Here is a 15,141-nt window from a genome sequence, read left to right on the forward strand (position 1 = left end):
TCCAATAAATTAGCTGTTTATTTGTAGAACAGATACTGAATCCAACACTGAAATATGAAATGTGGAAGTTTGTGAAGGATGTGGATGACAGAGATCATGAGATGAGTCTTTTTTTTTCTTTTTGGTATTTTAGTTTAAGAAATTGATACTGAGAAAACACAGAAACAGCCCACAGATCCTGACATCCTATTCATATACACCCCAGTCCCCTGCCCTGCACCCCATCAGCACCCAGCTTTATCCCTTTGAGATCAGGTGCCCCATCCCTCCCCACTTCCAACTTCCTTCAAATCCCATCCCCAACTGCAACTCTAAAATTCTTCCCTTTTTCCTTTTTGAGGCTGACAAATGGCCCAACATAGAGGTTGAGGTTGAAAAGTACACCTCCTTCCTAAATAAATAGCCCCAGCCCCTCCTTCCCAGATCGTAAATGAAAAAATAAATATCATGAACACCACCCACCCACCCACCTACCCCCAACCCACCAATGATAATCTGGATTTGGGGCCCCAGCCATTCACCCAAAAAGTCCCTTTCTCTATCTGTCTGCATCCCCCTTTGATTCCTCCCCAGATCCAGCCGAGCGGCCGGGGGTGGAGGGGATGGACCATGAACCCTTCTGATGCTAGGGCACCCCTCCCCTGTTATCTTGGTCCAAGCAGGGCCAGGGCTGAGAGGAAGAGAATGAGAATGGGTTGGGTGTGAAAACCAACAGATGTCCCCCCAGTCCTGCTCCTGCCCTGGTTGTGGCGGACAAGGACACCTCCTCCTCTGCCCCCACTAACATCCCTTCGAGGAGGGCGAGGCAGCCGGGCTGGGGGTGCCACAGCTGCTGCCCCAGCCATCCAGTCATCTGCATAGTGCTGTCCCTCTCCAGAACCGCTGGCGTCCTCATCTGCAGGAAGGAGAGGATCAGTAGGGTTGGGAAAGAGAGGCAGTAGGAGTCAGAGAGAGAGAGATGTAAACAGGGGGGAAGACAATTTGAGATTAAAAACAGACGAGAAGAGAGGGGAGAGAGAGACACAGGTATGTAGGTGGAAGCTGGGAGAAGGGAGAAAGTGACAAGAAGGCAAGGAGAGAAATCAGACAGATATAGGAATGAAAGACAAGGGACAATAAGACAGAACAGAAAGATAGGGAGAGAGAATACATGGAAAAAGGCAACAGATGCACACAGAAGCAACAGGTAGAGGGGTGGTGAAAGAGAGACGATGAGAGACAGAGATGGACAAACAGTAGGAGAGAAAAATGAACGTCCTTCTGTGCCTTGCTTCTCCGGTAATCTCTATCTTGGGAGCCAACCCAATGGCCCCCCACTGGGCTTTCCCACTTCCCTCAGGATGGTCACCCTCCCCAACAACCCGTAGCCTTTTTTGTTGGCTCTCAGAGGCTCCCCCCTATTCTGTAAGAGTGGACTCAAGGAGGGAGACCTATCATCGGCCTTCTACCCCTCGCCTTTGAGGTGAGCGTTCAGTTAGCGAGTTTTCAAAGAAGAGAAAGAGAGAAGAACCGAGGGGAGATGCGAGGGGAGGGGCTCGGAAGGCAGTGGGCGGGGCGGGGCGGGGCGGGGCGGGGCCGGGGCCGGGGCCGGGGCCGGCCGCCGAGAGGCGCGAGCGGCGAAGCCCTGGAGGCGCCGGGGCTCTCACCCCAGTCTTCCAGTTCCAGGTCGCGTCCCAGCGCGGCCACCTTCATCCTGGTCGTGGCCGCCCGGAGCTGCAGCCGCCGCCTCCGCGTCTGGAGGTCGGAGCCCGAGTCTTCCTTCTCCATCTCTGGGTTGTCGAGCTGCTCGGTCGGGGAGATCCCGACCACGGGCGACAAGTACCTGCGGGCAGAGCAGCCCCGAAGGCTCCCGCCCGGCCCGGCCGACCCGCAGTCGCCCCCGGCCCGCCCGCCGACGCCCGGTCTCACCGGCCCCGCCCAGCTCCGGTCCAGCAGGGTGCCGCCTCCTGAGAGATGTCCGCCGCCATGCGGGGGTCCCCGCACACCGTCGTGGGCAGCCCGGCCCAGAAGCCCCTCGCCCGGCCTAGCCGCTCGCGGAGCTCCCACACCTGGGCGAGCAGAGAGCGCGGCTGGGCTGGAGCACGCGCCCCCCACTTGCCGTCCCCCAGGTCCCCCCGCCGCCGCCTCCCGCCACGCACTCACCAGGCGGTTCATGCTGGTGCTCGCTGTGGTGGTGGGCCTCTCCTCCTCCGCCCCCGCCCCCGCCCCCGCCCCCGCCCCCGCCGGTGCAGCCGCCGCCGCTGCCCCCGCAGCAGCCGGCGGGGTCCAGAAGCGGCCCACCTCTTCCTGCGGGGGTGGGGCTCGGCGGGTCCGGGCCAGTATCCGTTCGGGGTTCCCACATTGTTGAAACACCTAAGGCACAAGGAAGAGGAACCCCCCCCCCCCCACCGCCAAGTCATCCGGCGGTGAGAGCCACAGTGTCCCCACTCCCAACATGCCGGTCTCCCTGACACCCCAATCTGTCTCCCCACTTCAGGCCCTTACCTCCACTCATCTCTCTGGTATTCCATCTGATACCCCCACACTGTCTTCCCCCCTCCTCAGGCTGACATTCCCACTCTTCTCATGGCCCCCATACCTGGGCTGACACTGCCACACTATTGTCCTGCAGATACATCAAAGCTTCCGAGATCTTCAGCCCAATGGATCGGGCTGCCAGCTCAAAAGAAAAAGAACCCTGGAGCTTCTCAGCCAGTAACAGGAGAGCATCTTGAAGAAGAGGAAGAAAGAGAAAGTGGGTCATGAGGAAACTATCATATTCCCACAAATCCCAACCTGGGTCTTGGAGAGAAGGAACAAGGTGTTGGATAGGGAAACCTCACATGAGAACAGTCTCTCAACTCAACAAGGTTTACAACTCTCCACAGTCCACCCCAAGGCATCCCAAACACAAACAGCCCTCTCAAGCCCTCCTGAATCCCCTCACCTAAATAGGCCTCCCAGTCAGGGTCCAGTCCCTGGTTTCGGAGACAGCCATTGGCCACATTGAAGCAGAAGCCCCGGCAGGGTGGCAGTGAGGGGACGCCCCGACAAAGGGGACAGCCAGTCAGACGCATCACAGCCCGCTTGCAACCTTCAGACATTGGCACCTGGGGGCAGATACCAGGACTGTGTTATTCGCAAACAAAGTGACTGCACTCAGCCAAACTTGGTGCTGGACAGAGAGAAATCAAACATCCCCCCCCTCCCCCGCCCCCAGGCTCTCTGTGGAGAGCTGGATGTGATTGTGTAGAGTTGGTGACCCCATGTGGCAACAGGTAAGACCTCAAGACAGTCACACGTCTGATAAGGAAGTTTCTTAGGGGCCAGGCTACAGATACCATCTTTTGGGGGAGAGGGAGGGATGGAATTAGAGAGGCAGTGGGAGGAGAGGTCTGAGAAAAGGTTGAGAAGAGTGAGCCCATTGTGGCTGAGAAGAGAGGAGACTGGGGATGCAGGATGTAAGGCTGAGAGGTCAGGGAGAAAATGGGTGGTGAAAAGAGGGATTTAAAGGCCAAGGCAGGGGCAGCTGGGTGGCTCAGCTAGTTAAGCTTCTGCCTTTGGCTCAGATCATGATCCCAGGGTCCTGGGATTGAGCCCTGGGTAGGGCTCCCTTCTCTGCAGGGAGCCTGCCTCTCCCTCTCCCTCTGCCCCTCCCCCTGCCTCTCCCTTTCTTTCTCAAAAAAATAAATAAAATCTTAAAAAAATAGATAAATAAAGGCCAAAGCAGGAATCTGGCCTTCAGTACCAGGAAGGCGGAGTTATTAAGGAGTCCCGTGGGACATGGGGTGGGGGAATAGTACTTCAATTTCAGGCTGCTCTGGAGATGAGCAGGCAACCAGAGGCTGGCAGGGGTGGGGAGGGCTGGGAAGGGGGTTGTCTCAGAGGGCAGAAAAGGGTTACAGAATGGCACAAGGTCATGGGTCATGGCTCAAGGGCCCCTCCTTCCTGCTTTATCCTGGTTACTGGTGTATCCAGGACTGACACGGAAAGGCCTCAGACCTCTCCAGCTGGCACTTGACTCTTCCTCATAGGGCCTCTCTTCTACCTCTCCCTCCCTGGGCCCTGCCCACACTCAGGCCCCTTCTAACCTTAAGTGCTTCGCTGACCACATCTCTTCCGGTCTCCAGGCCCTGGATAAAGGCCCGGGCGGCCACCAGGGCCCGGGTTATCTGGGATAGAGGAGAGAAGGTGAGAGAAACCACAGGGTCAGTCATGGTTCAGTCAAGACTGGAGCCAAGAGACTATACCAAGGGCATAAGCAGCGGGGATTAGGTTTGTGGAGTTAATGGCAGCATTGTTAGGAGTGCCAGGTGGTACAGGGAAGCAGGTTCAAAAGGCTCAAAGGAATTATAGTCCAGAAGGATAAAGGGGAACTGGGTTTGGGAAGAAACAGAGCAATTGTGATTTATAGGGCTGAGGGCTGAGTGATAGAGGGACGGTGTATCCAAATAAGCAATGAACTGGAAGCCAAAGGTGTATCTCACACCAGAGATACACCCTGCCCATCATCTTACACCAGAGATACACCTCTACCACTTACTGGCTATAAGACCTTAACTTCTGGGAGGCTCAGCTTTCTTATCCATAGAATAGGGATACTACCATCTCCCTTGAAGAATTATGATAATTAAATGAGATACCATAAATGAAAGTCTGTCTCATTAGGTGCCTAATTCATGGTTAGTTGAACCAGAGGAAATCAAGATATTTGGATTGGGGAGCAGTTGGCAGAAAGGTGGCTGGGGCCAAGAACAGGTGAGTGGGTCAGGGACTTGTGTGAAACTAGGGCACAGAATGAGAGTGAAAGGGTACCCAATTAAAGGAGATCAAAGAACACTGGGTTAGGAGGAGGGGACTGGGGCTCAAGATAGGGGTCATCAGGTCAGAGATGGCTGTCATGCAGGATGGGGGAGATCACCAGGTCAGGGGTGACTGGGACATGGGGGTGTTCACTGAGTTGGGGGTGAGTGGTGCACAGCTCAGAAGTCACCAGGTCAGAGGTGGCTGAAGCTCAGTCTTTGGGGCCTCTCACCTGCAGGTAGAGGCGGCGGGGTATGTCCCCAAAAGGCTTCAGAGAGTCATCAGCAGAGGAGGCGAGGCGAGTGAGGCAAAACAGGTAGTCAGGGGAGAAGATGTACTGTGGATGCAGCAGGGGGAACAATCTCTCCAGGAGCTGTGCCCAGAAATCCACCAAAGCGTCATCTAACCCCTCACCGGACCTCTCATAGTAGTCCCGCAGCCGAGAGAACAGGCCACTGAATACGGGGGCGTGCTGAGAATACAGGTGGCCGAAGGAGCGATGGAAGAGCAGGGCCAGAGAGTGCTCAGATGACAAGAGCATCTCCCGAAAAATCTCTGTGGCAAATGTGGAGAAAGGGGTGTGAGATGGGGTGAGGCCAGGGAAGGATGGAAAATTGAAAGGGCAGGGGCAGGAAGAGCCAGGAAGGGAAGACTGGAAAAAAGACAAGTGAGTTAGAGCCTCAGGAACTCTTAGAGACCTGGGAAGACTGAGGGAAGGGCGGTGGGGGGGGGGGGGGCACTGATCCTGGAGAGAGCCTGGGGGTGAGAGTGAAGGGGGGCTAAGCCAGGGTTAGGATGCCACAGGGATGGATTAGAGGGTGGAGACAGGATGTTTACTGGGATCATGAGTGCAGAGAGGAGGTGTGAGGTGTCAAACCAGGTTTAGAGACCCTAAGTCCTCACCATCAAATTTTCTGTGCCGGGAGGCCAGTGTGTGAACCAGGAATGAGCCGTTCTCTTCCACCAGGCCTCGGAAGGTGGCCTCAGTGTCCCAAGTCAGCCTCTGCTCTATCTCACTGGAACAGCAGGTGTACTCCTGGGGGCAGATCCGGAGGTGTTCACCTGCACAGAGGAGACATAGAGCAATGGGGGTGGCGGGAGTGCTTTCATGAAATCCCTTCCCTCTTCTGTCTGTAAGGGGGGGGGCTACCCTTTCTCTTCTACCTGTCTGGTCTCTTTTCTATTGTCTCTGCCTCATCCCCACCTGACTCTATCCCCTCCTTATTGTCCCCTCACCCATCTCAAGTCCACTGCCATTAGCCATGGGATCAAATAGTAATGGGCCAAATTAGTGATCAGTGTCCTCAGGTCACCCTCCCCAATATTGCACACTCCAGGCCGCTAAGGACTCACAGGACAGCGTCTATGAGAAGAATGGGGATTGGAGGGGTGGGGTTACTAGGTAAGCAAGAAAGTATTATCATTGAAGGGGCTCTTAGAAATAGCGAGGGGGACAGATTGAGCTATGAAGAAAGAAACACGGGGCGGGGGGTGCTAATTACTAAAAAGGGATTCCTAGGGTGGGGGTGGAGTAAGAAACCTATTATGTGAACAGGAGGGTTATCGTGATCCTGGTAAGTTCAGAAGAAACACTACTCTCATGACTATGGCATGAAAAGATTATGATAACGGTCATTCTGAAAAGGAGGAGAGTTATTGTGAACTGGGGAGGAGCCGCCCCCGCCCCCTCCCGCTCCCCCAATTCTCTAGTCTTGCTCTTTCTCCTCACCTGAAATCAGGGCGGGAGGGAGTAGGCTTAAGCTATATCCCCGGGCCCCCAGCACCTGCCGGGTCTCAATGCAACTCCGGGTGACCTTTGCCTCGCTCCCAAGTCCAGGACCAGGACCGGGACACAGAGACAGCAGCAGAAGCAGAAGAGATCGCAGAGCGGACATAGCTGCTGCCGACCTGGTTCAGCAAAGTGTGTCCCAAGAAGGAGAGAACAGCCCGAACTCGGGAATCCGGTTCTCTGCCGACGCACCGCTCCGCCGGCCAGAGAAAGAGCGCGACCTCGGAAAACTGAATCCCGAGCACGATAGCTGGACCAAGCGGCATCTGCGGAGACAATGGGAGCGGGGAGCCGGACAGGGGGCGGGGTCCGAGGCAAGGCCCCGCCAATAATGGTAAAGAGCGGGCCTCAGGGGCGGGGCCGAGGGAGAAATTAAGCCAATGTAGTGGGGAAGCTCGGCAGGGGGGCGGTACTCCGCGGAACTAAGGAGGCTGGTGGGGGAGGGGCGTAGCCTTTCTTGGGGGCGTGGCTATCTGACTCGAAAGGCGGGGCCTCGGTGGAACTCAGCCTATAGCAGTTGAGAAACCAGACTGAAGGGGCTACAACTACCCAAATACGAAGCCCGGCCAATGGAGGGAGAAATTGGGGGCAGAGGGGGCGGGACCGGGGTGGAGCAGGGCTAAAGCAGGTGGTTTCCGCGCCCGAGCCCATGTGACGGGGCGGCCCGCCGAAGAGGCTGCGCGCACGAGGCTGCTGGAGTAGCGTGACTGGAACGTGGTGAACACGAGCTTGTGCACGCTCAAGCCTCGCGACAATTACCAGCAGTGGGACGAGCCGTTGAGCTCGCGCCTGCGCACACGTGCCTCGTGCCTTCCCGCGTTTTTCTAGATTCCTCCACCCCCCCTTCTCCCCTTCCCTCGGAAGAGAAGCCGCTGGCGCCTGTCGTGGAGGTGGGGTGACGGGACAACCCCGAAGGACCCGAAGCAGTGCTCTTTCCTCATCGCTGCCCATCCAGACGTCGCCCTTCTGGGCTCAGTGAGACTCCTCTTGGACCCAAGAATAGGCCCTCTCCCCGCCCTCCCAGCCCTGAGGAGAGGAACTGCCCTCTTCCATGCCTCAGTGGCTTTCTTCCCAGAGGCCAGGAACCCTTAGCCCCAGCCCTTAAGAGACTGATAGCCACTGTTTTGAATGGTTAGGAAGCCCCTCAGCCCACTTACCGCAGGATGGGTCTGAGAATGCGATTGCCTTTACTCATTCAGCGTTTCTAGCCCTGTTCTAATGGCGGCCGCGCCCCAGATCGTTAAGCGCTTTCCATACCATTCCATGTGGAATCAGGCGCCAGCCTGAAAATGAAAGATGGAGTCCTTTTTGTCTTTTGGGTTTTTATTTGTAGCGCGCAGGCAGGAGCTGGCAGTCGACACTTGGACGCCTGCAGAGAGGGATGTCTGCAGAGAGCGACTCCCAACCAGCGTCCGTGGGTCTGTGGTGTCTCTGAACCCCTGATGCCTTAGGGCAAGACTCTTGCCATTTTTTTGTGCGCCCGCACCCCAACCCCGAGTGGCAGAGCAGTCCCTTGGAGGGAAAGGGGATGGTTGTGGCCGAGGCTGGAGACGTGGTGGCCTAGAGGCCCTCTCCTCTCTCTCCTGCAGCTAGACCAGCATGCCTACGCTGCGGTCCTCCTCCTCCCCAAGCAGGGTGTCCTCCCCGCTGCGGAGAACAGCAGGAGGTGGTCAGAGGGGCTTTTCTGCGTCCTCCAGTTCATCCGTCAGTGTGCCCTATGGTGACAGGGACTCAGACCAGGCGTCACAGGGGTGAGTGGAGTTGGTGAGAACTTGTTGCATTGCGCGACTTTCTCCAGTGCGGGCAGCTTTCCCCTCTGTATGCCTTTGACTCTGGAAATATAAGAGAAGCTTACTGGTTCAGAATAGTGATCCTCTCCAGCTCTACTGGCTGTTTTTTTGTTTGTTTGTTTTTTTCTTTTTCCTACCTTGTATGTTGTAGGCAGCAAAAATAATATATCTTTTTCTAAACCTACCATCCAGCTCTTTTAGACCTTTCTTGAATACATTTGTATATTCAACATGTACAGCCTCTGTCCAGAGCCAGGAGGTGGAGGAGGACAAGTAAAGGGTTCTTTATTTGTTTCCTAACAAGTAGTATATACTTGTTAGTTGGTGTGTCATGTTCATTTGGGGAGTTTTATAAACAGATTGGTCTGTCCTTATCTATGAGCTTACTTTGTGAAGGTTTTAGTAATATATATATTTTTTTATCTTTCCAGGAAAAAAAATAACCTCATACAAGATCTGATTTATCTCCTGGTTATTTTTTAATTGGCTTCCTCTGACATATCTATCAGTGCTACTACTGGGGGCCAGATTATATCTATGTTATAAACTTAACTCTAAATAATACTTGTGAACTTGTTTCAAGAGGCGAAATTTAACTATAGGCACATATTAATCTCCAGTTTAGGCATGAATAATGACTTCCTGAGCCATGCTGATTTTTCTCTCTCCCTGCTTAAGCGAATATATATATATATATTTTTTTTATTCAGAGAGAATGTTCGGAAAGGGTTGTCCTTTCCCCCACCTCAGTTTTTCATTTTTAATCTTCATTGCTTTTTTCAAGTTAGTTTTCTTCTAAGATTTTGTATCCATTCTGTTAACAGTAAACAAATTTCTTTAGAAAAATCTCAATTTTTTTTCCCATGGAAAGGGGGCTATAGTTACAAAGAAATTATGATTCATTTGCCCTTTTATATGGAGGGACTGGGATTTTGTATCTAAAAAGAACCATACTCCCTCATAGGGATAGTGATTCTTTATCAGCTGATGAAGGCAGTGACTTTGAAGAGCACCTGAGGCGCAACGTGAAGAAGAGAGCAGCAAAACGACCACTCAAAACAACCCCAGTGAGTCATTTGGTTTTGTTTTGGTTTTGAACCTGGTCTGGGAAGCATCAAAAGAAAACCTAGAAAAGGCTCAGGTGATAAGTTTGATGAAAGGACAAATTTTTATTAAAAAGTGTTAAGGGACACAAGTATGAAGAAGGTAAATTTTGAAGAGAAAAGAATAAAAGAACAGCATTAGGGATATAGAGGAACAGGAATGGGCCTGAGGGGATTTTTAAAAGGAGAACAATAATAAAGTTGACAATGTAAGAATTAGTTATTTCAGATCTCAGTAACTCAGATTCTGCTGTGAAATTGGCGGTTTAAGCCTACTTGTGTGACAGTTATGAGAGCAAGTGTTAATATCACTTTGCCTAAAAATATTCCTTTATTCTTACTAGGTGGCAAAACATCCAAAGAAGGGGTCCCAAATGGTATGTGGTCATGGCCAGAAAGACTCAGAGCCACCAGCCATTGATCTCTTTGATGCTGTGAAAGCTGCCAAAAGTGACATGCAGGTAAAACATTGTCTCGCCCTCTGTTTCTTGATACCATCTTACCATCTTGTAGGGTAGAAAGATAAGGGCAAATGTTTACAAAACTGATCTAATGTGGACAATTAAGGAGTATAACATATATCAGGAGACAGAGCTAAGACCATGGAATGAATCCTTGGAATGTCATAAGGGAGACCTTGGGTGTGAGAGAATGCTTCTTTCCTAAAAGTATCACAGAACAGGATAGAAATCGAGACAGGAGGCAAGCAGTGGCATTGGATAATCTAGAGAGAAATCATGGATATGGGTGGCAGCTTGTTCACTCTTGTCATGTTTTAGCTCCACGTTAACAGTTACATCTAATTCTTCTTTCCCTCCCTGAATTTTTTTCCATAATTGTTTTGTAATTCTGATACCATCTAAAAGTGTAGAAAGCTCATATATAGTTTTAAAGAAAATTTGATCACTCGGATCGCTAATCTCAGCTCAAGAAATGAAACATTAATAGTGTCATAGTATATCTTTTCTCCATCTGGCCCACACAGTCCCCTCACCACCCAGAAATAACTTCTAGAGTTAATTTTCTGTTAATCATTCCACTGTCTTTCATTATATTTTTTGTCACCAGTGAATGAGTTCTTTAAATAAATGAACCATTTTTGTGTAGTCTTCTGTGACTTATTTTGATTGTTTGAGATTTAGTCATATTGTGTACTGTAGATTTTTATAGTTTCTGGAACAGTCTATGTTTTCATACATAAGGAATTTTCTATATATGTTTTTTCATTATTGATTTCTAACTTTATTGCATTGTAGTCAGAAAATGTCTTTGAAACTTATGGAGACTAGCTTTATGATTTTGCATTTACTTCATTTCCAAAGCTATTTCACAGTGAAATGATACTTCTTTGATATTTCTACTAGGTTTTCAGGTTTTTGTTTGGTGTTGGTCTGGTATGTCAATTACAGAGAGATGTATTAAAATCCACAAAGATGATCTTTTTAGTTACTACTTTTGTATTCACATCTATCTTTGTCTTAAATATTTTGAGTGTTTGTTGCCTAGTAAATTGAACCTTTGTTATGTATTGTCACTTTTTATATTTTAAGACAAAAATTGTTTTTTATAAATATAATCCACATTAGCTTATTTTTATTAGTATTTGCTTAATATCTTTTTCTATACTTTTTTCCTAAGACTTTATATTTAAGGACCCTCTCCACCCAACTTGGGGCTCAAATTCACAACCCTGAGATTAAGAGTCACATGCTTTACTGACTGAGCCAGCCAGGCACTCTTCTTTTTACCTTTTTGTCTCCAGTCTTTCTATGTATGTTTGGAGTCTGTCTTCTGCATATAGCATATATCTAAATTATGTTCTTTTATCCGTTTTGTTAATCTCTCTTTTAACAAGAGAGTTTGATTGATTTACATGTATTGTCACTATTGGTACATATGAATTTATTTCTATCATTTTATGTACTTTTGCTTTATTTTACCTTTTCTGTTTCTTCTTTCTTTGCTTGCTTTTGGTTTTTGTCTTCTATAAGGACCTAAGCACACTTTAATTCTAATTGCCCCTGCAAGTTTTCACGCTGTCTTGTAGTGTTTTATTTATGTCTATTTTCCTTTTTCCAACAAATTAGACATTACTGTTTATACAGTATTTGTATTTACATTTTTATCATTTTGCTTATCATTGTTTCTCACATCTTTAATACAAATTCACTCTCTTGCTGTTCAAGTTTATCCTTTAAATTTTCCTTTAGGTAGTTTACTAGCAAACTCTTTTTTTTTTCTTGTATGAAATGTCTTTTATTCCTGTTCTTGAAAGGTTATTTGCTGGGTATAGAATCCTAAGATGAAAATTTTCTGTCTTTTCACATTGAAAAGATTATTCCACTGCCTTCTGACTTCATTTGTTGCTGCTGAAGGCCAGCTGCCATCTAAGTTAGCGCTGTCTAGTACAACATGTTGTAATGATGGAAATGTTATGTATCATCATTAATATAGTATCCACTAGCCACATGTGGCTCTTGAGTACTTACAAGTGTGACTGATGTGACTGAGGAACTGGATTCTTAAATTTTTATTTGGTTTAGTTTTAAGACCCATATATGGCTAGGGGCTCTGATGTATTTGTGCAGATCTTTTTTTTTTTTTTTTAAGATTGTATTTATTATTCATGAGAGAGACACAGAGAGAGAGGCAGAGACATAGGCAGAGGGAGAAGCAGGCTCCATGCAGGGAGCCCAATGTGGGACTCCATCCTGGGACTCCAGGATCACACCCTGAGCTGAAGGCAGATGCTTAACTGCTGAGCCACCCAGGCACCCCTATTTGTCAGATCTAATTTGTAAATGGCTTTGTTTGTAAGTGCCATGACATGTAAATACTTTTTAAGTGATCTCTTTTTGCCTTAACTGTTTTTGAGAGTTATTTTTTTGTGTTCTGATGTTTTACAGAGTGCTTAAAGATGTAAATTTCCTTTTTATGTGTCATATTTGAAATCTTTTGGCTTCTAGGTTCTGAAGATATCTTTCAACAACTGTGGAAAATTCTCTTCAGATACTGTCCCTTTATCATTCCATTATCTACTTCGGCAATTCAATTAGACATCAATTAGAACTTCTCCCTCTATTCTCCTTGTCTCTTAGTAGCTCTATCAGTATTTCAGTTAGTGTCTCCAGGCTGAATTTTGGGAGTCATCCTTGTGGAAGGGCCATACTAATTTTCTGTATCGTTCCAATTTTAGTATATGTGCTCCGAAGTGAGCACCCAGGCTGAATTTTGGATAATTTCTTTCATTTAATCTTCCAGTTCATTCATCTTTTGTTTTGCTGTGTCCAATTTGCTTTTAATCCATTTGTTGAAGTTTGAATTTTATTGTATTTTTCACTTCTATAGATCTTTCTCTTTTTATTTTTAAAGATTTTCTTTATTCATGAGAGACACACAGAGAGAGAGAGACATAAGCGGAGGAAGAAGCAGGCTTCTTGCAGGGAGCCTGATGCGGGACTTGATCCCAGGACCCTGAGATCATGCCCTGAGCCAAAGACAGACAGTCAACTACTGAGCCACCCAGGCATCCCTTTTTGCCCTTTTTCAAAAATGATTGTCCTTTGCCTCTACTTTAAAGCTTCAATCTCTTTATTCATAGCATGATTTATAATCTGTAATAACTTTAATGTTTGAAGTCTGAATATAATTCCGCTGTTTTTTCCTGCCAGTTCTTATTTTCAGTGCCTTATTTCTTTACTAAGTTTCACGAGGAACTGCTCATTTTTCTAGGAGCTCTATCTGTTAGAATTCTTTGGGCCCCGGGTTACAGGTAGGTTTTTAAGAGAGGAATCTGCACTTGCTTCTGGTAGTTAATTGGGGACATTCCAGGTTCATTTTGAATTAAATTCTCTGATTGACAGTATTCTGATCGTACAGGTCATGTAGATCTGGACTGCAAATCCAGGACCTGAGACCTGACTTATGGTTATGAATTCTCAAGGGAGAATTCTTTTGTTCCCCTCCACCCCCACACTAGTCCTAACAAGCTGGTTTTGTTGCTTGTTGCCTTCTGGCTTGACTATAGGTTCATTTCTCATTCCTGCTTTCATGATGTGACTTTTTGCAGTACCTAGCTTTATTGCAGAAGCCTCCTTTTAGATCTCTCTTCTTGGAAAACCCAGAGGCTCTATATCCTATGCTCTACATTCCATGCAGCCGTCTGGACAGAGAGTCAGGATTCCCAGTGTTTAATAGAACTCTTAGGGCAAAAATCATCTTTCTTATCTCCCAGGATTGATACCTTCACTTCATTTTTGGTCTACATGGAGTTCTACATTTTCATTCTGGTTCAGCAATACATTTTAAAAGATGTTTTTAATATTTTAATCAGAAGTTTTGCTGTTTCAGTTGGGACAATCATATAGGATTTCCTGTCTGTCGTATTGCCAGAAACAGAAATCATCCATCTTATTTTCCTAGTCTTTGGTGGATGAGTGGCTGGATAGCTACAAGCAAGACCAGGATGCAGGATTTCTGGAGCTTATTAACTTTTTCATCCGATCTTGTGGGTGTAAAGGTGAGGAAACTCCTATCCCTTTGTAATCCTTAACTCTCTGTACCTATGTCATGAAACTTTTGCTACATTTAAATGAGTGGGACTAAGTATTTCCTAAATAAAGAGAGAAGGTAAAGCATGAGATAAGTTTCACTGATTTGAATACATTGTAGATTGGTAAATAGGGAAGTGATTAGTAAGGGAACTATGTTGATTTGGAGCTAAGACCCTTTGGGGAAAAATAACTCATCACACTAATGTGATGAAGATGATATTCACAAATTTGAAAGTAGACTATTAGACACCTTTTAGTCTTTCTTTCTCTAGATGAAATAATCATTTATCCTTATTTCTCAGCCACTTCCTTCCATATTTTTCCACTGAAGCTGTGGGCCCTCCACATCCTCAGAGGTCATGACCTAATTTATTGGGGCAAGATAATCCTAGGCAAGCAGTATTACAGGAATCCAGAACTGGTGTAGTTTTATTGCTTTATTTTTTGTTGGAATTTTTTTTAAGTAGGCTCCGTGCTCAGTGTGGGGCTTGAACTCACTAGCTTAAGATCAAGAGTCATGTGCTTTACCGACTGAGCCAACCAGATGCCCATTTGGGTTTTTTTAACCATTGTTTTCTATTGCTTTCCATTTCTTGATTCCTTTGGGTTCTCTAGAGAGGTTACTTTATAATAGATACACAGATTATAGCAGATTTAGAACTAGGATTCAGGTCTTCTGATTCCCCACCTACGCTCTTTTCAGTATATTCCCCTAGCTCATCTTCAGGTATATGTGTAAATGGTCAGTGTCTTGTTATCTTTCTCTTAAGTATCTCATCTCCTCCATTCCTCAGGCATTGTGACACCTGAGATGTTCAAGAAGATGTCCAATTCAGAGATCATCCGGCACCTAACAGAACAATTTAATGAGGTGGAGGAAGACAATCAGGATCCTCTTGCCACTCTTATTTCAAAATACAAGGCCCACTATCCCCCTTTTTCTGATTCTGGGAAATAGGATAGCTTTTGGAAGGAGTTAAGTTTCTTGTGGGAAAAAGGGACCTGTAGGTGTTATCTCAATATGCTTCTAGAGTTGAATACAGCAGGGAATGAGGTATAGCGAAGATACATCTTTATTGTACTATTGGGTTTTGACATACAGAGTCCCTACAGCTTCATAGACG

General features: G+C 47.5%; 2 protein-coding genes and 1 non-coding gene across 13 annotated transcripts in view; 1 reads left to right on the forward strand and 2 right to left on the reverse strand.

The window, feature by feature from the left end:
• On the reverse strand, window positions 1-7,836 carry GPC2 (glypican 2). Of its 2 annotated transcripts, XM_077907997.1 has the most exons (11): window positions 7,729-7,836; window positions 6,512-6,837; window positions 5,686-5,844; window positions 5,015-5,337; window positions 4,071-4,151; window positions 2,927-3,089; window positions 2,579-2,709; window positions 2,143-2,352; window positions 1,909-2,048; window positions 1,647-1,822; window positions 1-895 (listed from the first exon to the last, which is right to left on the reverse strand). In XM_077907997.1, exons 2-11 carry the CDS (start codon window positions 6,675-6,677, stop codon window positions 645-647), a joined length of 1,800 nt encoding a protein of 599 aa, XP_077764123.1. In that variant the 5' UTR covers window positions 6,678-6,837; window positions 7,729-7,836; the 3' UTR covers window positions 1-644. The 2 variants fall into 2 exon arrangements, with proteins under 2 accessions (XP_077764123.1, XP_077764122.1); XM_077907996.1 differs by lacking the exon at window positions 7,729-7,836 and having other exon boundaries at window positions 6,512-7,272.
• Window positions 7,323-15,141, forward strand: part of STAG3 (STAG3 cohesin complex component) — a 27,501-nt gene continuing 19,682 nt past the window's right edge. For 2 of the 10 annotated variants that reach the window (XM_077907966.1, XM_077907972.1), the window contains exons 1-6: window positions 7,326-7,546; window positions 8,161-8,322; window positions 9,326-9,428; window positions 9,809-9,925; window positions 13,887-13,983; window positions 14,812-14,888. In XM_077907966.1, coding sequence (XP_077764092.1) covers window positions 8,171-8,322; window positions 9,326-9,428; window positions 9,809-9,925; window positions 13,887-13,983; window positions 14,812-14,888 — 546 coding nt within the window. In that variant the 5' untranslated portion in view covers window positions 7,326-7,546; window positions 8,161-8,170. Of the gene's footprint in view, window positions 7,547-8,160; window positions 8,323-9,325; window positions 9,429-9,808; window positions 9,926-13,886; window positions 13,984-14,811; window positions 14,889-15,141 lie in introns of all 10 variants that reach the window. The other 8 variants (XM_077907967.1, XR_013385379.1, XM_077907968.1 and 5 more) reach the window with 8 other exon arrangements.
• Window positions 12,580-12,683, reverse strand: LOC144319811 (U6 spliceosomal RNA). Its single transcript, XR_013385522.1, has one exon. It is a non-coding gene; the product is annotated as a U6 spliceosomal RNA (small nuclear RNA).

The sequence above is a fragment of the Canis aureus genome, chromosome 8 (genome assembly GCF_053574225.1).
Source record: "Canis aureus isolate CA01 chromosome 8, VMU_Caureus_v.1.0, whole genome shotgun sequence".
Taxonomy (NCBI): Eukaryota; Metazoa; Chordata; class Mammalia; order Carnivora; family Canidae; genus Canis; species Canis aureus.